General features: G+C 32.5%; 3 protein-coding genes across 3 annotated transcripts; all 3 read right to left on the bottom strand.

Moving 5' to 3' along the window:
• Positions 1 to 4,293: 4,293 nt before the first annotated feature.
• Positions 4,294 to 5,495, bottom strand: BO88DRAFT_427255 (uncharacterized protein; the record flags this gene model as incomplete). Its single annotated transcript, XM_025708982.1, has 5 exons — positions 4,294 to 4,374; positions 4,408 to 4,545; positions 4,618 to 4,644; positions 4,749 to 4,984; positions 5,474 to 5,495. 5 exons carry the CDS (start codon positions 5,493 to 5,495, stop codon positions 4,294 to 4,296), a joined length of 504 nt encoding a protein of 167 aa, XP_025560867.1.
• A 5,966-nt stretch (positions 5,496 to 11,461) lies between these two features.
• On the bottom strand, positions 11,462 to 12,019 carry BO88DRAFT_417010 (uncharacterized protein; the record flags this gene model as incomplete). Its single annotated transcript, XM_025708287.1, has 1 exon — positions 11,462 to 12,019. One exon carries the CDS (start codon positions 12,017 to 12,019, stop codon positions 11,462 to 11,464), a length of 558 nt encoding a protein of 185 aa, XP_025560866.1.
• A 4,896-nt stretch (positions 12,020 to 16,915) lies between these two features.
• Positions 16,916 to 17,794, bottom strand: BO88DRAFT_427254 (uncharacterized protein; the record flags this gene model as incomplete). The annotated part of the gene is made up of 5 exons (XM_025708981.1): positions 16,916 to 17,053; positions 17,102 to 17,123; positions 17,157 to 17,221; positions 17,320 to 17,420; positions 17,791 to 17,794. The coding sequence occupies 5 exons, from the start codon at positions 17,792 to 17,794 to the stop codon at positions 16,916 to 16,918; spliced, it is 330 nt and encodes a 109-aa protein (XP_025560865.1).
• Between the last annotated feature and the right edge of the window lie 7,198 nt (positions 17,795 to 24,992).

The following is a 24,992-nucleotide window of genomic DNA, read 5'->3' as shown; positions in this document are numbered from 1 at the left end:
CTAGTGCTTGTATTAATCAAGCCATGCTATCTAAATAAATATATTACAGTGACCAAGTAGGTCATACCACATCAGTATATTACTATAAGCAGAGAAGTAAATGGAAGTAAGAGATAAAATTAAAAAAGAATATTTATAAAAATTAACTCAAAATACTATAAATTGGCTATATACACCCGCAGTTCAGGCTGTATAAATATATTCCATGTTATATTTAGATTCTCCAGCTAAATTTCTGTTACTTGGCAGTATATCTTCTAAGAGCCTAAACTCATCTTTTATACTGATATACACGCCCCTTAACACGCAAGCTGTTAGAGAATTTTTTAATCAGTTCAAGAGTCTAGTCTTTATAATAGGGTATGATACTACTCTAGCAGTTTATAATAAAAATACTAAATTATACAGCCAGCTGAAGTCTAAAGACTCCAAGCTCAAAAATCTAATAAATAAAATAAATAAGTAAGAGTGAAAGAAGGAGACCGCGCTCAATAAAATATTTAAAACTATTAAGAAAGAGAAAGATAAATATAAAAAGATTAAGAAACAAGCTTTATTACTTCAAAAAATTATTAAGAACAAGAAGAAGCTTATTTCTAAGTATAATAAGTATATAAATAAACTTGAGAAATAAGTAAAAAAACTTTAATCAGATAATATAAAAAAGAGAAAAAAGCTAACAGATTTATAAAAGAATATTACTACTCTGCAAAATACTAAAAAAGAGAAAGAAGATACTATTAAAAAGATAAAATTAATAGATACTAACTTAAAAAAAAAACTCTCCATCTCAAAGAAGAGGATTAAAGAGCTAAAGAAATAGATTTCTATGCTTAAAGAAATACTAATAACTACTTAAAAATATCTTATAAAACTGAAGGGATTTGCTGCTGGGCATTATAAAATAGATAAAAAGTTATTATAAGTATTATATTTATAAGATTAAAGAATTTATATAATTTTAATATCTTCTAAAATTAAAGGCTTTATTAAGCTTTGGGAGTATACTAAAACTGAGTTATACTCTTATCTAAACATAAAATTTCCCAGCAAGATTCTGAGGGTAAGCTGTCTTTCACTTCTCAGAATAATAGAATTAGAAAAAATCTGACATAGCCCGAGAAAATCAGTTAGCAGGATATTTTACCATAAAACAGGCTCTGATATTATAACTTAATACATACTAATCAAGTCCCTCTTCCGTGTTTAAATACATCAGTAGCAAAACAGATGCGGTTTTCTGTCATCCTGGCTATTCTGGCAAGAGAGATAGCCAAACACATTTTCCAGCTAATATATATTATACTTATAAAAGATTACTTTAAGAAAGCCCTTTCTAACTTAGCTACTATTAATAATAAAAAAGAATTTTTTTGTTAATCAATTCTTCTTTCTATTAATCCAGAAACCCAGGCAAGGATATATCTCAAAAATGTTTAAAGTATAATTAAAAATATCTCAGTATATCTAGATAAACTACTTCCAGAAGACCAACACAGTGCATTTATTAGAAGCCTAAACAAAGTTATATAAAAAACTATAAATATCTGGAAACCAGTTCAGTATATTTAATACAGATATATACCAGACTTTGAATCCCCGCACACCGAAGATGAGTGGGAAGCCTTTATATTTCCTACTAACAAAAATCCTATTACAGAGATAAATATTAATCAGAAAAGTTTAAATAATTTCTCCTTAACCGTTTTCTCCTATATTTATATTATAGAGAACAACACATGCACTGCCTTTACAACTGTTATACTATTAAATAGCTCGCATTATCAATGGACAGCTGCAGCAACCGAGATAAGCAAAGAGCCACCTAGTCCTACCATTAGACAAGTACTGAGCCTGTAGCACAAAGACTCAAATAATAGAAAAAATTTGCCTCTTCCGAATAGAGGTCCGACGAAGACGAACAAGGCGTGAAGGATTAGGTAGTATCTGACTAAGATAAAGGGAGAGGGGCAGTTTGTGGATACAAAGCATACCAGTGTCATTGTAATCAAATTAACGATGTATTCAGATACAAAGTACAAAAGGTCTCTTTGGAGTGAGAGATAGAAGTTTAATCTCCAGTGGATGTTTTCTATCAATAACATATATACATACAAAGCTATAGAACTCTATTGACCTCCTGCTGCTCTCGGACTCCGGGAAGGACTACATCCGATTTGAAGTAGAAAATTTCATATTCGTATTACTGCCATAAGTGCAAGATTATACTGAAGAACAACTGAACCCGTCTAACATTTAAATACATGTGCTCGTGGTTGGTAGACCACATCCGCCAAAGTACAGCGGGTGCGTACTAAACCATTAGCATAGCCGAGAGCCCAAAAGTGGGAAAATAGAAGATACATTTAATATTTTCAGAAGATGAGCTTCTTCAGACAGTCAAGATTAATTTCAGCCATATCTTTCTTACTTTTGTACTTTGAGCAATTGCAGAGACTGATCAGTCATGATACTAGAAGCAAGATACATAATTAGTTACCTAATATATAATAATACACTGTTACTATCCATATCTCACAAACTCAAGAAGCCAGCGGACTCACTCTTATAATAATATTATTTTAATTTTAAGATAGTCTTTAATCCCCACTGTAGTCAGTAAGATATTCACCTATGAGCTCTACTTTTAATTCTTATAACATTGATAATTATAATTATATTATCTCTAAAGATATGCCAGAAGCCAATATTAAGATATCTTAATAAAACAATAATATTAATAAAGTAATCCTGTCTAGTAAGTTCAGCTAAATAATCTATCTTTATTTTCTATCAGTTTTTATAAGTTAATAATTAGCTTCCCAGAGACTAGATAAATACTGCTAAGTAATCAGTATGCTCCAGTACCACAGTTTATTCCAATAATATTGCGCTCATCATGTTAATTAATCTTTATAATTCTAATAAGCTATACCATATCCTTGGGCCTGATTAAACATATTATTAGTAGTCCATGTTACTAAGATCTCCAAGCCATAAATTAAATATTTAATACAAAATAGATTTAGTATAGCTGATACTTTCCTAAGATACAGGGATTATTAACCATTATCCGAATCCTGCTGGATGCTGATGGAGATATTTAATATAATTAAAGCAGTAATTTATATTTTCTTTAAGTACTCTAAAGCTTCTCAGGATAGTTATAATATTTATAATAAATATAATTATATAAAAAGATATAGTTATACTTTATCTATTATCTAAAGCAGAAGTTAATATATAAGTACCTTACTACTACTGTTACTACTCTGCGTGTGTGTGTGCCAATCATGAAATTTTATATAACAGAAATAGTATTTACTGTAGTATATAAATAGTCCTGTATCTCTTTGGTCTGATAAGGCTATAATTACTGTTTAAAATCAAGATAAAGTATAAGGAAGTAGATATAATTATAAATCTTTTAATTTTACAGTTCCTGCTCTGAACTATTTACTGTTGCCGAGCTGTATTAAATATTAAAAGAGTATAGAAGCTACTATTATTCTTATAGATAATTATATTATTATATATATTACCTTGAGAGAACACTCTTTCCACTATTAAATATAAGCTGCTGCTAGATTTTTACCCAGAGATTACTATATCTGAGGTAATATAATATAGCCTTTTTATTACTGTTACAGGAGCTTGCTTTAATAATTATACTAGATAAGAATAATATAATCTCTCCTACTTGTAGATTTATAATCTTTTTAAAAAGAGAAAGTTATGAAACTACTTTTATATTATAATTATTTATTTTTAATTTATTAAAAGGACTTCTCAACGCTCCTGTCAGATATTTATATAAAATATACAGCCATTTCGGGGAAGTAAACCAATGCATAATAGTAATTAAATAAAGATTTAAAAGATTTATAAAGACCGTGGATTCCTGGATAGAAATAATTATTTAGACCTCCAGATGCCGCTGTAGTCAGATAGTAGACAGAAGCATTTCAGTGAAGCCTTAAGTCTTGAGAGAACTATTCATGTACTGCTAACCATTAATGTCTGTCCGGCGAGAAAAAATGGGTTGCTGGAGTTCGGGTAAAACCTTATGGACCTCGTCCAGAGCTATAACTCTGCCAATTTCTAGATCTTGCTCCAAAAATATTCCCAAGCAGATATTGAATAGAGAACAAGCAGTTTTGGGAGAGATGTATGGATAAGATAAATCTATCACTATTAACCTGCGTGCCTAGCATACAATTGTCTTGTTAATCATTTAAATCATACTAATAAAGCTCTGTTATACAGAAATTCTTTAATATTAACTTTCAGCTTCTAGTTAATGCCTTCGGAAGCAGCTTTGTTCTTGCCAGAAATAGGTAGAGTCTGCAACTGAGGCATAAAACTTTCTAGTATCTCTAATTATTACTTCAATAGCTCAAGCTAGACAGGGGTCAAATTCGAGTTTAGTACTTTATTCTTAAAGATACAGTAATCAAATCCTGTATGCGCTGCCTGCTGCTCCATACGCATTTCCCGGAGAATACATTTAACAGTGTGCATGTAGAGCGGTATGGGGCCATTATCCTGTTCCACTGCTATAAGATCTAGTATTTACTTCATATTAAGATTTCTTTGATTAATCTCTAAAGCAGATACTATAATATTTAATTTCAAATAAACTCTCTTAACATAATATTAAAATTATAATAATACTTGAAACCAGTCCTCTAAAAGGTAATACAAATCTTGATAATATAGAGATTTATTAGAGCACATAAGACTCGCACTTTAATATCAGAATATAAGAATAAAAAGGCTGCTTCATAAAATGATCCTATTATATTACTAATAAAAGTATCATAATAAAATATAATCTCTGTTAGGGGATTTAGCAACTGTCCAGCTTTGGATAGAATCAAGCAGTTTTCTAATATACAGGATAATATATGGCTCTTTCCGGAATTCTGGGAACCACATATAAATGTACTTGAGAAAGGAGTAATATTAAAGAATATATAAGAATCTTTAATTATAATAAAAAGACTTTCTTCTATAACTCTTACTAACAGGTTAAACTAATGGACTGTCTTTTTCTTCTGATTAGTTTGAGAATCCTTTATGAATATATAATTAATTATAAAAAAAGCAAGAGTCTTCTCTCTAACTTCCTAAACTAGCTCAGAGAAGTTTAAGAGATTATCATGATATCTTATAATATCAGTATTAAAGATAAAGTGATCTAAATTATTATAAAGATTAGTAGTAACAGATATTGAGTATTTTAATCCCACTGTTATATCAAGCTTATCTTCGGAAAGCAAAGACATTTAGAGAAAAGATATATTAAAATCCCAAAGAAGTGGATATTTATGGCTTAAGTTACTTTCTCATCCACTTTTTAAACTAAAAGTGAATCTAAATCCGGTTGTAGAATGACTGACCGAGAAAGTAGCTGACTAAAGGAAGATGCTAGGGGCTGTGGAAAGTCATTATGTGGAATGTTAAGAAATACCAGAAAGGCCACTACATAGCATAGCAGATCCTGAAGCAATGCACCCTGCCCAGTACGCTTGTTTCACATATATCGCTGATCTCAATTTTAATTTCTTACCGATAGCTATAGCTTCACTTCAGCTACATTGTAGTACAATTAGTCTACGGCGAAAGCTTTCAACAGATGTTCCCTGTAAAAAAATATTCCATAACAGGTTATATGGGTTGGTCGAGATAGAGCAACAGAGAGGACAACAGCAAATCTGCGGAACTTCATATCATGTGTACATTGATACTTAACTGTAGCGATGCAGCTTGATAGTCATGCTCAGAGTGTATAAGTTATCGGGACTATTTACAGTGATGTATTAGGCAAAGCTGGTAAAAAGAATACATTCTCAGCCTAGTATCTCAGTTTACCGCAGGCCGCAGCATTTACTCAAAAAGGTAATTAGAGAGACATGATTTCTTTAACTCTAAAAGAAGAAAGGTTTGACTGCACTATATATACTACGCAGGTACATAAGACCAGAGTAGACTTTTATTATTTAGTACTACGCTGTGCCAGCCGGGCTTTATAAGGACTGATCAAGTTAGTCAAATAAGTTTAGACTTTTGAGAATATTAATGTACAGCTAAATTATAAGATTATTTTTTAGCAGCTGTAGCAAGTTTAATATCTGCAAAAATCATATTGTACCCTCAAATAATATAAATAAAGCAATCCATCAAGAACTGAGTCTAGAGTAGAAAAGATCCAGAAAGCTAAAAAAATCAAGACTATTATTTAAAAGAGCTTCTTAATATAGGAGGTGAAGGTCTTCTGTAGAAAATATATTATATATTTCTAGTTCAAGAACATAGATACAGAAACCGGGATAATAATATAATTATTCAGCCTGCTGGATACCTGTTAAGCTCACCCATAAAAAGCCCTAGAGAAAATTAAAATACTGGAAGCTGTAAGGATCTGAAGATAATTATATCAGGTAAATATATAACTAACTTCTAGATCTGAAAGAAGGCGGGGGTGGAGATTTAAGCAAATCTTATTAATAATAATATATATTATCCATGACCTAGAAGTATATTTAATGGAGTCTACTAAATCATATCTTAATACCTGATAATAAACCAATAGTATTCCTGTAAGATTATAAGGTAAATCTATATCTTCATGGAGGAGGGGTAGGCCAGTGTTAGTCTAGCCCCAGAAAAACAGGCTTTAGATAATGATTATTATTCTCAGTAATGCTGTTCACTTCATACTGTAGATTTGGTAGACTAAACGGTCAACTATGACCCTGGATGGTCTAAGACACGTCTGAGTACAATATTTATATCAGGTTTATCTAATAAGAGTTATAGAGTACATATCTATGATTTAATAATCTGCCTTGAGATAGGACATAACCGGAATTTCTTGCAGTAATGATAGCTGAATTATTATGACAGCACTCTTGAGTTGGAGCCTATGTACTATATACTATATATTATCTATGACACTATCAGGCGTACTATAGTTGCTAGATATTTCAAGTGCATTGGTGATATATTATTATTATATATAATAGATGGGCCCTTTCCAATCTATATTATTAGTCAAGCAAACTAAACCCCAACTCAATTAAAATATAAAATAAAAATAATATTATATATATACTTCAGCCCATAGCAGATTAGCCCTCCACGTAGTTCATGTCTTAGATAAACTGAAGAGCAAGTTACAAGCTTATCTAATTAATTATTAACTCAGCAGACAAGTAAGACTAGATATCTTTATTTTATTTTTATTTCAGAATCTAATTACACAATAACAACCCACTGAGCCTTCATAAGCTGGATTACTGGTTAAGAAAGAAGTAGAAGTTATTCCTGGTCCTGTTATCATATTATAATATACTGGTCATATAGCAGGTTATTATCATGGCAGCAAATTTCTGAGTATCTTATATAATTATATATATATAGCTTACTTCCATGATCACACTAACCCCCTGAGGCTCAAGAATCTGCTGAATAATATTAATAATCTGTTATATGAGCCTCTCTTGGAGTTGTAAGCACTGAGCAAAAATTTCTGCCAAGTAAGCAAGCTTAGAGAGACTAAGCACACAGCTATTAAAAATATAATCTATATAGATCTTTTAAAAATAATAAGTAAATCAAAGCTTCTAGCTATATAAACTGTATTATATCTTTCTGATAAATAGTATTAGATAATACTCGCAGAGACTAGATATCTTTATATCTTTGACCAGTACAAGCTCCCGGCTATTAACTGTAAAGATAGTATTATTAATAATATCTTTAAGATTCTCAGTATAATCCTTGGTAAAGAATAAAATTGCCCTGGCATATTTTTCAGAGATTTTAATAAGGCCTTCACAGGTTAGGTCTTCTCTGAAATATTATAATATATTTTTAACTATAATTATCAAGCGGGCTTTTATTTTAATATATATCAAGTTTTCTTTATACTCTATCAGTAAATATAGTCTTATAGATACCAAGAATATATATCTTACTAGTATTTATATATGTCTCTTTGCACTGTACCTCTCCAACAAGCAAAGTGCAGGATGTTGAAGTAGTCATGCCATCAACAGTACATGGTCTGGTCTTAGCATTCTGAAGGTCTGTTATGATGTTGATGGCGCCTCTATCATATCATGAGTATTAGTAGGTATATTCCCGCTAAGAGTTTACTAATAGATTAGGACCAATGCCTTTCTGTATAGAAGAGAAGTTCAAGTATTATGTCAGATATAAATAAAAAGATTATATTAGGTCCAGAGGAGTCTCCTACTTATCCTTATATCCTGTCATGTGATATTCCGCCCCGAGAATTTCTCTCGTACGAGGAGGGTGGGAAAATGCGGTAAATCGCTACTGGGACTGGTAAGAAAAAGTGGCTAGACTGCAATATAAAGGCAACAGATGGCCGTGTGTGTTTTCAAGATAAGTTTAGCTGAACAGAAATATAAATAACTGTTTTACCTTAGGATTAGCATGCGCCTTACTAGTTAAATACAGGGAAGAGAGTTCCACTCAAAACACAGGTTATATAATATTATTAATAATCAAAATCATAATAAAAAAGAAGATAAACTACTTATATATAAATTAAAACAGTAGACCCTTGACACACAGTCAGATTTGTTTTTAATCAAGGAGATATTATCAGTATAAAGAAACTGTTAAAAGTAATTATAAAGATGGCTTGACTGATAACCATGAGCCGTGAAGAGACATAATATTTATATAACAAATTTATATTATATCTTAAATCCTGTTTAAGAATATTATTATATATATATATATCTTTATTTCTTCTTTCTTTTCTTTCTTTTTCTCCTCTTTTTAATTTTCCAGATTTATTAGTAAAACTAGTTTTATGAAATTACCTTGCTCTTACTTATCATGTAAGCTAGACAGATTTGTATTATAAACTTATAATACAGCTAGAATACCGACAGCACTTTTCTTAAATACAGATCAAAGTTAAAACAGATAGCATTTTATAGATAATAGAATAAATATACTTAGAGAATTTACTTTCTGAAATAAAGATTATACTGCTATAATTTATATTATTAATAAGCAACACATCTTTATCCTTACTGCCATGTAAATTAGTCAGAATATAAGTATGTATTATAATATCTCAGGTGCTTACCTAGCTAAGTAATAGTAAGAAGAAATAATATAACTTACTTATAATTATATAGGCTCTTATGGAGTATATTATATATTTATTATTTTATCTCAGTGCTGTAGTAATGAATTTCCATTATTAAGATTTATCTTGAAGACATTAATTATAATGCGGTATATATTGTCTCCGTGGAGATTATATTATAGAATTAGATCAGAACTCTGCCAGATTATTATAATGACAGGGATGGAATAGATTTAGAATATTATCAGAGAATATATCTCTCCTTGATTTTTTATTTTATGATAATAGTAACTGGGGTACTTTGGCAAGGATAATTACTTTGATAAATATTATAAAGCACCTGCTAGTACTGAAAGATATAGATAAAATATAGATAGACCTAGAGAGTAATGTAAGAGGAGAAATGTCATAGATTACAGAGATTATATCATAACTATTATTCTAGTATGATATTATTCCCTATAGATCACACTAAACAGTATTATAGATTAAAAGGCTTTGGATATTAACTTCCCCAAATCTATTCTGGCGCAGAAAGTCGCGGCCACGGTGAACAGGGAATTCAGCAATTACTAAGATATTAATATTTATAGCAGGAATTCCAGCTTTTCTTAATAATTATAATACTGCAATAAGGGTTTCTCCGGTAGCAAGAGTATCATCTACTATTATTATTAAAGTATCTTGAGGAATCACATCTCGGCCTATCTCAATTCACTTCATTGTCAGTGCATTCAAAGACAAAGATGATATATGTGATACAGATCTAAAAACAGAAATAGTAGGCAGGGGAAGCTTGCCGGCTTTATAAATAAATACTAAAGATATATTAATTTATGAGGCTAATAAAGGAGCAAAGACTAAGCTGCTAGTCTTATAATATATTATTATATTTACTTTTGCCCAATTACCTGTGAAGTAAGATTATAATAGAGATGAATACAGGGCTAGCTTCTCTGGTTATTAAATAATATTAAATACATGACAGAAGTCAATTCCCGTGCGTGGGAATCTAGGTACTAGATATACTATATTAAATAATCACCACAAGTTCTCATAAAAGAAGAGAAATAGATAGTCTTTAATAAATCTTTTAACTGTCTCAACCCTGGCTGTGTTATTGTTAAAAAGAAGTGTAGGTCTGTAGTCTAAGACTATTAAGAATAATAAAATAATACTTAGTTTATTTTCTCTGTTAATCTTACTGCTATTAATAGGGTATTCATCTCTATAATACCCTTTATGAATTTACTGTATTTTGTCACTAGCTTTAACACGAACTTCAATTACTTTATTATCTAGTATTAGATATAATAAAGCCGTGACCGGCGCTTTATCTCTTATTTTAATTAATAGTAGCATGTCTAAATCTATAGCTCCATGTACTATATTCAGAAAATGCTTCTCTGGAAGTCGAGGCTTACGGTGTACCTGGCTGTAGAAGAATACTGTTAATACTGAATAATATTATTTCTTATAGCTACGGTCATAAAGTAGGTACTTAAAATCAGTCCTGGAGACTGCTGCATACTTTTATTTAATTATATTATTTATACTAACTGCGCGCGCCCTCAAGCCTTTCTCACTAAGTGCAGTAACCTAGATATTAGTATAATAATCCTTACCAGCGCAGCTCTTGCCAGTGATAAAAATAATAAGTATTTGTTCCCCTGGTACTCTCGGGAGTGGGCAGGTGTATGCCAGTACATTGTGCGGATCTGAGCTTTGCTTGAGCTGGGCCAGGCGCGGCCGGTTTGGGCCAAAAGCCTTGGCCGCCAGTGCAGCATCTCTTGGATCGGGCCCGAGATCAGCGCCATATGCTCCGCTACTGAACGGCAACAAGTCTCGGGCAATGTTATATACCCATTGTTTGACCACTTCAGAAACTTCAGTTCCATCTCGGTTGCGGGGCCAGACGCCAGTTATTATACAGGTGAAATCCTAGTCTTAATAACTGAAAGCAGTAATATTAATCCTTATATTAGTAACTACTCCTCCGTCTTATAGTAGATGAAAATAATACAAAGATATGGAATAATTATGAATAATTATTAATAAGTAATTAGTAATATCCACAGCTCTAATATCTTTTAAGAATAGATACTGCTTGAAAGTAGATATCTTATTTCTGTTATAATCCCTGTGTATCCTGGATATATGTATCTCAGCCTTAAATAGACTTATATTATTTATAGACCGGCAAGCATCTCCCGGCCCCAAAATTATGTCTATAGGCGAGGAAGTAGATACTGGTAGTTTATCCAAGAATTTTATTATTATAGAGAATTTAAAGATAATGATACTAAGATATAACTGGCTGGATTCCTAGTAAAGATATACATCTGCTGAATAATTCTGGCTGAGCTTGCCAGTAATAAAGTTGTTAAAATCTTGAATCTTGTACTGCTTCTCAGAATCATCACTCAGCGGAAGAACCCAGTTTCGGATTATATAGATAGATACTACATGAGTCCTGAAGATAATATTGATTATAATACCAAAACTAGTTCCTGCCCCTTTGATTGCCCATAAAAGATTAATCTCGTTATTTGGGCGTACGGCACCGTCCGGCCAATGCTGACTGGGTACACAGCCTATACAGAAGACCTCGCCAGATTTCATGCTGACTAGCACAGGCCCGATGATATGGTCATATGCCAGGCCATATAGTCTAACCAGATACCTGAGGCCACCTTGTAACCACAGTCCTGCATCTATACTTAGGCGGGATCTTAGGGGTACTGTCATGCCAGCTTCCATTAACTTATAAATAATATCAGTGACCTTGCAGCCGGTCTCAGTAATAATTAAAAAATAGAAATTAGATTCAGTCTCTTCTTTTTCTTCTCGTGTGAGCAAGTAGACCTGGTCAAAGACAGTCATATTAATGAAGATAATATTAAGCCACAGACAGTGGCTGCTGTAATTACTGTTAATGATTATCAGGCCCACTCCATGCTTTAGGGCCTATTGAATGCACTGCTGAATATGTTGAATCTTTGTTGACCGTACAGTTACAGTGCAACTGTAGAAGTAAGTTTCATAGTTTTTAATTATTTTTTTCTCTCTCACCAACAGCACCTGAGCTATGAGCTCCGGTAATATAATTGCATGCCGGATAAAGACCACCATAGTCTCAGGTAAGTTAAATAATAGATGATCAGGATCAGTATTCTTATAATTTCTTAAGACCCGGTATATCTTATATTATTCAGCTTAAATAGCTTTATCCGCTTTTATATCCTGCATGATAAATCCTGCGATGAAAGCTGTAAAGGTGTCCAGTATATCATTTTTATCAGGCACATGAATAACTCTGTCATAGAAAGAATCTGTTTTATAGTATATTAATTTATCAAATTACAGGGCCTGGTCACGATGGAAAATGATTACTAATCTATCTTCAGGTCGCTTAACCAGCATTTCCAGTACCTGTTTAATAAATTTCGATTCGGGTTTCATGCCATACATGCTATGGCAGAATAGAATAAGATTATACTTTTTATTACTGTTGCTGTTATCCACGGAGACAGAATTCTCTGTGTCTCTGTTTATATTAAATAGAGTGCATTGGATGTTGGGCGGGTCTTCCAGAGAGAGTAGTAGAGGTTCTGTTTCCGGAGCAGTACAAAGCTATTTTTTTAATTATATAATAAATATATGGTTGGGCTTGAATGCAGCGTACCTTACAATCTTTTATCAAAAATAATGGGGCAGCTTTCTAAGTATGCTTTTCGGGCTGGGTCCATTCTCTAGCACTGAGATCTTCATATACTAGTTGAAAAGAGGGGCTATGAGCTGATATAATTATAGAATAATAAAGTTTTCATACGCTGAGCAGCCCTTGAATATACTAAGTTAAGTACTGTATTAATAATCAGACAATGACTGCTTCGAGAATATAGTTGGCAAAGTTTGCTGTCTGAGCACCTGTTCAAGGATCTCCATGGTAGCCATATCTGCTGGGATGAATGTGAGGACAATAAGACTGCAAGGACCTGATAGTTATTTTTATAGATTTATGTAATTAAGACTCAAAACTAATAGCTGGATTAATACCACGTGAACTTTTGGCTGCGGGGTCATCATTTAAGGCAGAGTATGGTAGAGTATAACATAGGCTGTCACTTAACCACGCAATGAGATGCGCCCGATATATCCATGCGCTCGGCTTGTTCTCGCTGTGATAGTGCTCCCGAATATATAAATATAGTTAAAGCACGGCGTTCTGTTCTTTCAAATCTCATGGTATCACCCATTTTTGAGAGTTGTTACCGGACGTAACTAAAATACTTATAAACCTAAGAGTCCGATAAATGATCGAGCTCTGGCCAGCATTTCTACGTATTAAGTTTTGTTAGGTTCATCTGTAACCATAGTGGCGATATGTCTTACTAATCGGGAACTGCGTCAAAGCAAAGCAAGGAAAGTTCTCTAGGACAGGCACTGCGAGACATAAGTATACAGTATCATTGGTACTGCTGGAGAGCTGTCCTATTGGGCTAGTTATTATATTCTATGATTCCCCAAAGGTAATGATGCAGGGCGGCGGGTACATCCCAGGATGACTCGTACACTGCGCCCCCGGCTTCAAGTGGCCACGTAGAATACTATACCACCACTGTTCCATTACTGTTATCTATCTTCACTCTATGCCTGTTAATGGGAAATTATTACCTTCTCAACAAACTTAGAATCTCATCAAAGCCCATGGGGGCTAACGCGTAATGTGCCTTCACAACCTTAACCGCAGAACCGAAATTTCCACGCTACCTCTGCATAGTCGAGTACGGGCCCCTAGAATATGAATATCTTGGAGAACAGTTTATAGGGTTCATCCTTACATTCCCTTCCCCCACCCCCAATTAACACCAGGTCATCATCGAGTGCGCCTTTAATCTTGTGCCGCAGCTCCTAACTTAGCCCCCTGGGCCGCGGGCCATGAATAAACACCAAGGACCACGGTTCCTGGCGCAACACGATCACACTGCTCATAGATAAGCTCTTAACGTATCATTGTCATCCTGCTCCTGTCACCTGGCTAAAGGGTGGAGAATACCGTGGCGCGTGGCTATATATGGTTGTCAAAGCCTAGGCTCACTCGGACATAGTACTTGGCGCATCTCACTGCGCTTTGCGTCTCCGAGATAATGTCCTACTTATTCAGGAGACAATCCATTAAGAAAACTCTTGAATGAAAAGGCATAAAGTGATCCCGAAAGGTCACTGGTCTATATTTGAGGAGCATTGATTACCTGGGGGAGCGATGGAATAGATATATGCTAGTAAATTTAGTAAAGAACAGGATCTTTTCCTCGAAGGTATACAGTATAATTAATTATGGTGTATATTGGATGTCCATGTATATCACATGAGCTGCTACTGCTCTAGGCAATAAGCTTCAGAAAAGACTCGGAGTACTTAGGCTGCATGCAAATGTATTCAGGATCTGTAAGCTCCAAACAAAAAGGTGTAGTGTTGTCAAGGATAAACTCAAGTAATAGGTAAAGTAATAAGAAAGCTGCATTACTATATTTACTCAGCTATTATACATGCGATTTTTCAAGGAGATCTACAAAATCACAAAATATTCTATTTCTTGGATTTAACAGTCTAAAATAGTGTTAGACTTATGGGTATGTCAACCTTGGTACTTACTAACGTGGTATCTGATATCTCTGACTCATGAGTGGGGTCTAAAGTGAGACCAAGGATTCCTGGACTGAACTGGTTAGTGAGTATATAGAGTCGCTGTCCTACTTTTCAGTAATACTTGATAGTAATATACTTCTGGGTATACACAGGACTTGTAGGATTTAGATTAGGGAATAACTCTTTTATTATTATTTATATTATTTTAGTATTATCTTTCCTGCTAGGGTTTCCTGCTCCCCGTTTCAGATATTTGAAATCCGCAGATGTTATATTTACATATTCCATGCTGTAACAGGTCCAAGAACCACCACATTACTTAAATAATTTAAGAAGATGATACTAACAGAGTAGTTAAAAAAGTACATTTTTCTAATTAAACTCTTTAATTATATCATATCTTCGCCTTTTTATGATATTTATAATTAAATAATATAAATTAACTGTTTTTTGAGTTCTTACATAGTATATCATCTTATACAGAGCTACTATTAATTGAGGACTAGTAATTATTATTAAAAAAATAATAAGATTCCCGAGCAAGCTTTTCTTAAGCCAGAAAGTCTTTATTATTATAGTAGAAAAGAAATAGTTATATTCAGGCAGAAATATATTCTGAGCAGCACAGTGCTGTCTCTTTTATAAGAGAATCTGCCGGGCAGTCTTATTATATAAAATAGAAATATTAATACTTACAGCCCTGCGCCTTCTCTTTGATACAGGTATTACTATAGATATTTCATTATTATTATAGAGTTCTCTCAGGCAGCATACCACCTGACCTCCCTTTGGTATTAACAGAGTATTCGGTTTATTCAAAATCCTTATTATCAAGTCATGCTCGGCTTCAGTTTCAGTTCCATTACGGCTTAAGTCTCTGTCCGATGACTATATTTTCTCTTAAAGAAATTTAAATAGATTTTCTGTAACTAACTTCTTCTCCGTCACAATGTACTTTGTATTTGATAAAAGAGACAGATCTTTACTGCCTTATTCCAGGAATCTGTGTATTATTAAAGAAATTTCAAAAGTCATAGCAGACTGCTTAATAATTAATACTAAAGAATTAATCACCCCAGCATTGAGAGTTAGTATTATTTTTAAAATAGATATAAGAGCTTCCACAGTAGCAGGTAAGATAGAAGAAAATTCCTGAAATATTCTATTATTACTTGCCTGGAAAAAAATCCTGACTGAACAGATTCAGTATAGTAATTATATACTAAACAGATATAAGGCCATACCTTAGAATGATAAGTACTGTTAACTTAATATTCCAGATATCAAGAAACACAGCTGTTATAATAGTATTTATCGCTTTGCGAAGATCCTCTGGTGAATCTGGCCCGGTGTGCTTATTATAATCTATGCAGTTATTAATACCAGTCCGCTTCGCGGTAGTATAGTATTTGCCTTTGTTCAGAAAAGCCTTTCTCAAATTTGCCGTACACTCTATAATACTATAAGTTTGTCCAAAAGTTTGAGTAACCAGGTGCCGCGGTCTTCTTATCTCTAGTACCACCTATAAAGAATACTATGATAGCCAGAATAAAGTTAACTAGAGAGACACCCAGTTAAGATAATTTTCTATTCCCATTATAGTTGTCCGGATTAGCACCTGCTAAGGTGCGAGCCAGATATATCAAATATTTTAGAAAGAAGATATGGCCTATGATCTTTTTAAATATCTTGATTTTCAGTTCATAAGGGGTAGCCATGCTGGATCAACACAGATATAAAATTAGATTTCTTAAAATCTAGCTGAAATAAATATAACCTGAAGGCCAGATTGCTACTTGCTTTACTTTGAAATACCAAGAGATCAAGCAGAATTGGAGCCTCTATAGTACAGTATTTAAAACAGAAGAACATCAAGATTATCCCCGTTACCCATAGGTGAGGTATAAGCTCTTAATACATAGATAAGATAATGAGCTACAGGCCGCCCGAAAGGTAGAAACCAAAGAAGAAAACTGCAAGAAAGGCCACAATATATGTACACCTCCGAGTTTGCCGCGACTAAAATGAATGTCGCATAGAATGCGCGTATCAATATGCGCCTCATTAATTCGTAATGGAAGATAGGAGATCCGTAATTATCCGAGCCTTGCATGGAAATTTCCCAGCTCAAGAATCTGGCCATGCCAGGCCTAATGCATCCGCAATTCTCTGCAATGCTGCTCGAACCCAGCTTGTTTCTAGGAAGACGGCACCGGCAATAACCTCAACAGTAATTGCCATCAGCTTGTCAGGAACAAAATTGCCCTAGGAGGGATTCTTACAAATATACTAATCAAGATCTAGTTTAAACACCAGCTGGGCAGGGTTTATATTACTGACTATACGGGAGACAGTTTGGTTGATTTACTCTACAATATAGATCAAATTAGAGAAAGTAGACAATAGATCTGTTCCAGAAATACTAGTTATATACTACAGCTTGCATGCCTAGCGCGACCTTGTGATTATAGGAAAAGTTAAAGAGCTGAATCTCCAATAAAAGCCAGATCCTTATTACTATCTCTGCCAACCACGCCAGCAGCCATGGGAGCTTCGGGAATTAGCGGTGAATTCTTAAATAAAACATCCAAGTGATCTTGGATAGAATCAATAAGTTTACTGCGGACACTGGCTATGTTGTATAAATTCGTGGGAATTTAGAGGTCCTGCGGATGAGAGCCTGGCATAATACATATAACTACAGATATATAAGCAAGAGAGTTATAGGTTAATATGCTTACTTAGTAGTTGTATTGAGAGAGGGGAAAGAGGATTGAATACCATACATGACTGGAAGCAAATCAGTCCTACACTTAAACCCAACGAGTTCGTCTTATTCAGTTTAGTCATATTTGACATTACAACACCTCCGGCAGAAGCTGAGGAGCCAATTATATTTTAATACTATTCTAAATACAGGGATAATTTACCCCGCTAGTGAAGCCTCAAGGATAAGAGCTGTTTAGATTATTTTACTTAGTGACCCGGTCTAGATCTCTCACTCATCGCGTACGACGCACACTGTTGGCTAGCTTATTCAACTAGCTATCAATTTCATGCATGTTGTCGGTCGGTACACATTGCCCATAATTATCCCGCCGTTCAAAGCCCGTGTTTTCTAATTTATTGCACTTTAACACGCTGTACTATCCAGATCTACTTAATAGACAAGCAGCTTAATAAATTTATAGTATCTTAGTTCTTAGCTTTCACTGGCCATATTTCTTATCGGAGGGTTTTTATTTTTAAGAGCCAGTGGTTTTACCTGCAAGGCTACTGTACCATGCTATCTCTATTCAAGTGGTTAGGAAGACTTGGATACTTAATTTCCTATTCCAGAATCAGCTTATGATTAATTAATAGCTATTATTATCTATGGGAAGACTAGTCTATCTGCCTAGAAGTAAAGAAATAAGTTTTATTCTCTATTACCAAGTTAAATCACACGTTTAGTATATTTCTAAAGCTTTTAATAAAAGATAAGTGCGCGCTCTCTTCCACAGCAAATCATAGTAATATATAAAGTGGATACCACCGCTCATAAAGTCCTTAGAAGACACGAAGTCTTGTTAATAACAGGAAGGCATAATTATTAGTCAGGTTATATATATTTTTTCTATTATATAATAAAAAAAATCTGTTAATAGCAGATAATGGTGCTTGAACCTTAAGTCTGAGTTATTATAAATAATGCTTAAAATTATGGTATCTTTATGGTTCCTGCATTATTATCCCTTTTCATGCCTGCGCATAGCCAGAACTCCGGAGCGAAGAATATTATGTAGGAGGAGGGAGGCATGGTGATAGACTAAACATGCTTTTTAAGATTACAGAGATCTTCTAGATGACTGAAAATCTCACTACTCTTCTATTAATAAGACATGCTACTGTTATTCCTTGCTTGATTTACCTGTTTTCGGATAAGCCTATCCGGTTCTGACCGAGTTGATCCGTGGAGGGTATCAAAGCAAGTATTTCTGGATTAGAGTAGATAGATAATATATGATACTCCTTGCTGCGAATCCGACATGACTGGATGTAATCAAATTTATGTTTGTATACTGGAGATTCTGGCTTAAAACCTGGCGCAACCTCTTTTAATATTCTTTTAGCCATACCAGCCTCCGAGTTATATAAAGAATTTCCAGGTTGTCTGTTATGGCAGTCCCCATTGTTGTTCATGGTGAGAAATCTACTTATAGACAGTGCAGAGGCTCTGCTACACCTATAAAAGAGAGCTATGGTGTAGTATCTGTATAATACTATCTGATATGCAATGTCTTGTGCGTCGCTTTTAATCAATGTGAAAGCCCAGTCTCTGAGAGATTCTGCAGAGGCTGTATCTACTGGTAGGCTTTTCTTGATTGCCAATATTGAATAGCATCTTGAACTAGAACCAGTGCGTCAGCACTTCCAATGCAAAGAGATCCTGGTAGATTTTGATATTTAAATGATTAGCACAGCTCATTATTTTTACTTTAATATCTTCTGTATAAGAAGCTTCTGTCGGGGAGGACAGGCTATTTAAGCCACATTTCCTTATTTTAATTTCAAGGAATAATACGAAATAATTGTCTTCTGTTATATAAGAATGCTCCTTCTGCATGTTACTTTCTAATCTATTAAATATATTTTAGCTATTATCTAGCAAGCTAATGTGAGCCCCGCTAATAATCATATCTAATATCAATGGGTGACTACTTACTTCAAATATATCCGAGCCACTCTGTAGCTGAGTAATAATATATCTCTTACTTTTACTCAGTACTTCTAGTATACTACTAAATATCTTTTCTAAAGTAGTTCCGATATCTTTCTCAAAAAGTACGGGATTATTTCCAACACTTTAGTTAATCATTAATTTAAGGAATTCTGTTAGCAAATAAATAAAAAAATCAGAGACTAATCTAATATCTTTATAATCTTTCCTGTTCTAATATAGCTTTTTCTACTGTCAAGATATACAATACCAATAATCTCCAGAGGCAGATGTAACTCATTTAAGACTATATAGCAATAATTTAAATAATACAAAACAGGGAATACCTATTTTTAAAAAAAAAAAAAAAAAACTTTTATCTAGGGCGAAGAAATATCCTAATAGTAATAATTTACTATAAAAATCCAAACATAGAGGAGTAGACAACTCTCATCCAGAATACATAAATCATATTACCAACAAGCTTATTTATATAAGATATAATTTAATATTACAAAAGATCACTCATGCTTCGGATAGTGGCATTACTAATGTACGCACATATTAAGGTAAGCAATATTTAAACTAACTTATAGACTGGCCCAAATTATCTATAAGGCAACCTGTTACAACAGATCATTTACTGCCTGAAAAGTTATCCACTGGCAAGATATCTAATAGACAAATAGCACTTGTCCCCACAGATCCTTTATAAGTTATATTCACTTCGAAGTGGGGCCTCCGCTTCAGCCAGCCAAGTTCTCAAGCTAGCATTAAATCAGTATTCCAGAACTAATAAGACTGCCATAGAATTATGTCTCTAGAGAAAGACCTGTACTACACTATTTTTTTTCTAGTAAATAAATAGGGATGGTTCCTTAACTTTCTTTTAGAAAAATAAACTATTAACTTTTTATATGATTAGGTCTGAACTCACTAGATCAAATTCAGTTTTAATATATATATTAGGATACTAATATCAGAACTAGTTAAGCTCTTATTATAAATATCACCAGCCAGAATACTAATTCTTATTTAAATTAATAGATAATACCTGTAACATAGTAATACCTAGACTCAGCATATAATAAGAGGAGATTAATTCATTAAATAATAAATTATTAATCTAACTTTTTATTTTTCTTAATATTTAATTCTAAATTTATTTCTGTGGCAGGAGTCAGCCAATACTCTCTAGCTTTTTAACTAACAGTATTCATCTACCATAATTTTTAATGCGACCACTACTTTACATAAGATAATTCTATTAATATACTAGTTACTAGAAATATAGGCCTAAGCTATACTACATTAATTTATTATTTAATTATATTTTATTATTTCTTTATTTTTTTTTTAATAACTTTCTTCAGGCTGCTCACCCTAGAGATAAAATACAAGTTCAACTAACTTGTTATATAATTATTAACTTTTACCGGAGGACACCTGCTATTTTTAAGTCTGTAATACTTAGATTTATACTTTATATATAATATATACTATGATTTAGATGGCCTGCTATTCTTAAAAGATATTTAGGTCCGTAAGAGAGACAGTAACTGGAAAATTAAAATAAAAAATAAAAGAAATTTCCAGAATATTAGATTTATAAAAATATATAATCCAGAGGAAATCTCTTATTATCTGAAACTTTCTACAGATACTAGCCAAACTGAACTTATTAACTTTGGACTACAGGAGTTGGCTTCTTTTATAATATTTCAGCAAAGCTGGGTCACTGACGATAAGTTCATAATTATTCAGGATATTATAAATTTTAATAATTATAAGATTAGAAAGGTTAAGCTGTAATATACTCTCTTAAAAAATCTTAGTTTTATCTATATTATTAAGAAAGAACATACTTTGAAACTAGAAAAAATAAACTCCCGGATCTATAGATTCATGACTTATTATACATAGATATTTTATATAGATTAACTGAAAAGTAAGCTTATAATATTTCTTGAGAGGTTATTAAATTAGATTATCTGCTTTTACTTATACTGGACTGAGATAGACTGGTTATGCATGCAGCTATTCTAATAGTAGATAAAGACTGGAAATAAGTAAATATATATTAAGATCAGCAGATTTAATCCTACAGAATAGCTTAACTGAATAAGTTAATCTTAGTCAAGTCTGCTTACTCTGTATATATTAGTCTGAATATCATGGAGTTCATGCCAGGGCAGAAAAAAAAAGAATTAAATTAATAAAAAAAATATTTTAATATATTCTTTCTCTATCTATATTAAACAGCTTATAGCTTCAGGGCTGACAATTATATATTAATCCACATAATTTTTCATAATATCAGAAAATTATTTCTATAGAATTTTATCTTCTATCTAATCTCTCTCTTATACTAATGTTTCTGCTACTGCAGGCAGAAAAATACCCAACCCCGTGGATTTCCTGATAACATAGCAATAATCATTCGCAACCATCCCATCTTCGGTTGCTAATAATATGCCAGGTAATTTGGCTCATACGGCACCGGTAATATCGTGTCAGGCGAGGCTTTGTTGCCTCTAAATATATGCATGTCAGCCTCCAAAGCCGCTTCCAAAAGACCCGGAGTTATTGAACTTCTATGTATGCTCTTTAGTACTGCTTTGACACAGTTTCCGATTCGTTCATGTTCACCAGCGGCACCATATACCCCGTCCGTGTCACCGGTGGGCTAAGACTTAACGCCGGATGGAACATCAAGCAAAAAGATTATGAAGTTGAATCTCAGATTACAGTTAAATAAAAGCAGCTGTTCTCTAGCTTTTAAAAGTTTTATGTTTATATTTTTATGTATTGTAGATATCTTTACTTAATAGAAAATCTTAATAATATAAAGAATATTTATAATCCCCTGTCTTTCTTATTAAAATAGCAGCTGATTATAGTATAACCAGATTATCCAATTAGAGATATTATAAGAATTTATTAATTAAAATTTGCTATGTTTCTCTATTTAATAAAATTCATATTCTGGAGTTTAGATAATTCTCAATACCTGAAAATCTATCTTATACTTTATTTCAGAAATTTCTAATACAGTGTCTGATATTGGCGGTAAAGATCTACCCGACCGAAACTAATATATATATAAAAGGATAATCTCACGGGGGAGTACAGACTAAGGTTTTTTTTATATAAAAATTGAATATATTACTCAGAATATGGCATGTAAAAATGCTTCAAGAACTTAGACTATTTTATATCTCTTTTAAATTATCTTAAAAGCAGCTCACGAAATAACTTAAATATATAATAATATTAGCACTGCCCGCATGCTTAAATAGTAGAATGAATATGAAAACTTTCTTAAAAACTTTACTAGGAGAGATTTTTTGCCTGATCCTGGATTATTTTTACTTTCTAATAATAAAAGAGATTTCATGCGTGAGTAAGCTTCTTAAAGAGTAATATTTATTATTTATTTTTAGTAATATTATTCTAGACTTTACTGAAGAGAGCTTTGCCCGCTTGAATAATATCAGAAAATCCTGATTATATTATTTTATTATATTTCTAGAGTTTAAGTTAGGCAGAGCCAAAGTAGGTAATATTTTTTATTATAAAGAATATTAAGTAATATTCTTGGATAACAGCTGTATTTAATATATTATACCACTAGCTTTCTCTATCTTGGGCCAGTGAGCGCCGCTGGAGACATGGTAAAATCTATAGAAAATATATATATTATATTTCTTAATATAGCCCTCTGGGTTGCGAATTAGTCCAGTATCAGTAATACTAATATATAGTAAGCCATTAATTTTCTAGTGTCTTTCTTTTGATTACAGAAAGTAACAATCTGTATCCAGAAAAAGGATAACATAAGCATACCACTGTAAGATCTACTAGGTTTATATATGCTATATCAGGATAGAAAATATAATATGACTCAGGTCTATATTCTTGCTAGAAGTATTAGCAGCTCCCAGCAGCAAGATCTTGACTTAAGAGATATTTATCTTTCTAACCTGTTTTATCCTGTTTTCTTGATTAATAATAAGTATAGTGAGCTGGTAGAATACCTTAAGTATCTTTTCCAAGATATTTTATCTATACAGATTACTGGTAATAGCTTTTTAATTAAACTTCTTTATTAGTACAGCATCAGTCTTTAACAGCTTGACTTAAAATCTCTGAAAATATTATTTAGCATGCTGAAAAGCTTTCTTCATACTAACTCTTAATCTATCTATATCTTAGAAATATTTAATGTGGTTCTTACTCAGATACCTGATTACAGATTAAATTCTCTGCCAATACAGTAATTTTTAACTAGAGACTAAAGCAGCCGGCTTTATTTAAGGATTCTTATTTACTATATTAATATAGTAAATATAATATTCCTCACAGCTCATTCACTTAAATAATATAGACTATAAGACTCAAATAGTTATCAGCTCAATTAAAGTTTAATTAAGAATAAATTAATTATAAAATATAGTCTTCTTAGTAATATCCTTATCTTAAAAACTTATATATATATTTATTAAGAGAGAGGCCTATTCTCCTTATTTACTTAATTTATAAACCAGTATTATTCTTTATAATAGCATAAGTAGCCACTCTTCATAGACAACTTTGGATAATTTATAAGATATATTAACTAAACTTATCTCAGAAGACCCTTATTAATTCTCATATAAGCTGATAATAGATAACACTAGCCATTATCTATACAAGAGCAGCAGCCATTATGTATCTCAGAAAATAATAATTATTAATCTTTATAAAATATCAAGGGTGGGAAAGTCATTTCTACTTAATTAATTTAAATAAAAATTAAATAAAAAATTATTTAATTATTATGAAGACTCCATTATTATTACTAATATTATACCTGGTGGACTTGAGGCCTTCCAATCATTAAAGGAAGAAGAAAAAGCCTGCTGACATAAATAAATTATTAAAATCATCAGAAAAATATTAATTAAGACAGAAAAGATTGCTATTATTACTAGATATTTTATATTTTATTCTAAGTAAGGTGTCCTGGAAACAGTCCTTATAGAGAGCAACCTTAAGGTCTTTATATATATATTATATTTAGATAAGCCTGCTAATATAGTATAGCAGCAGTACCAGTAAGATATATAAAAATACAGGATAAAGCTGCCTAGTCATGTAATTTAATAATAAATTAAGACTAAAAAAATATCTTTATATTAACTTTATTATAACTACAGTATTCTGTTCTGTCTGGTGCTATCAGAAAATATTATTAGAATAAAGACTCTTTTGTTGGACTTTCAGAAGTATAATAAGACCCATAACTTAAATATAATAATAGATTTTCTTGATGCTTCCATGTGCTTTAATTATACTAATTTGATTGATACTTTCCTAGTCCTGGACGGGGACAGAACCTTGTGTGCTGGAGATACTGGAAATATATTGTAAAAGGCATATAAATCTTGATAAAATAATATAATATTATTAAAGGCTATCTTCAGCAGCTATCTGAGATACTTATATACTATATTTTACCAGATA

This window comes from Aspergillus vadensis (assembly GCF_003184925.1).
Source record: "Aspergillus vadensis CBS 113365 unplaced genomic scaffold BO88scaffold_18, whole genome shotgun sequence".
NCBI classification, from domain to species: domain Eukaryota; kingdom Fungi; phylum Ascomycota; class Eurotiomycetes; order Eurotiales; family Aspergillaceae; genus Aspergillus; species Aspergillus vadensis.
The sequence above is the reverse complement of the archived record's forward strand: the minus strand, read 5'-3'. Positions and strand labels throughout refer to the sequence as shown.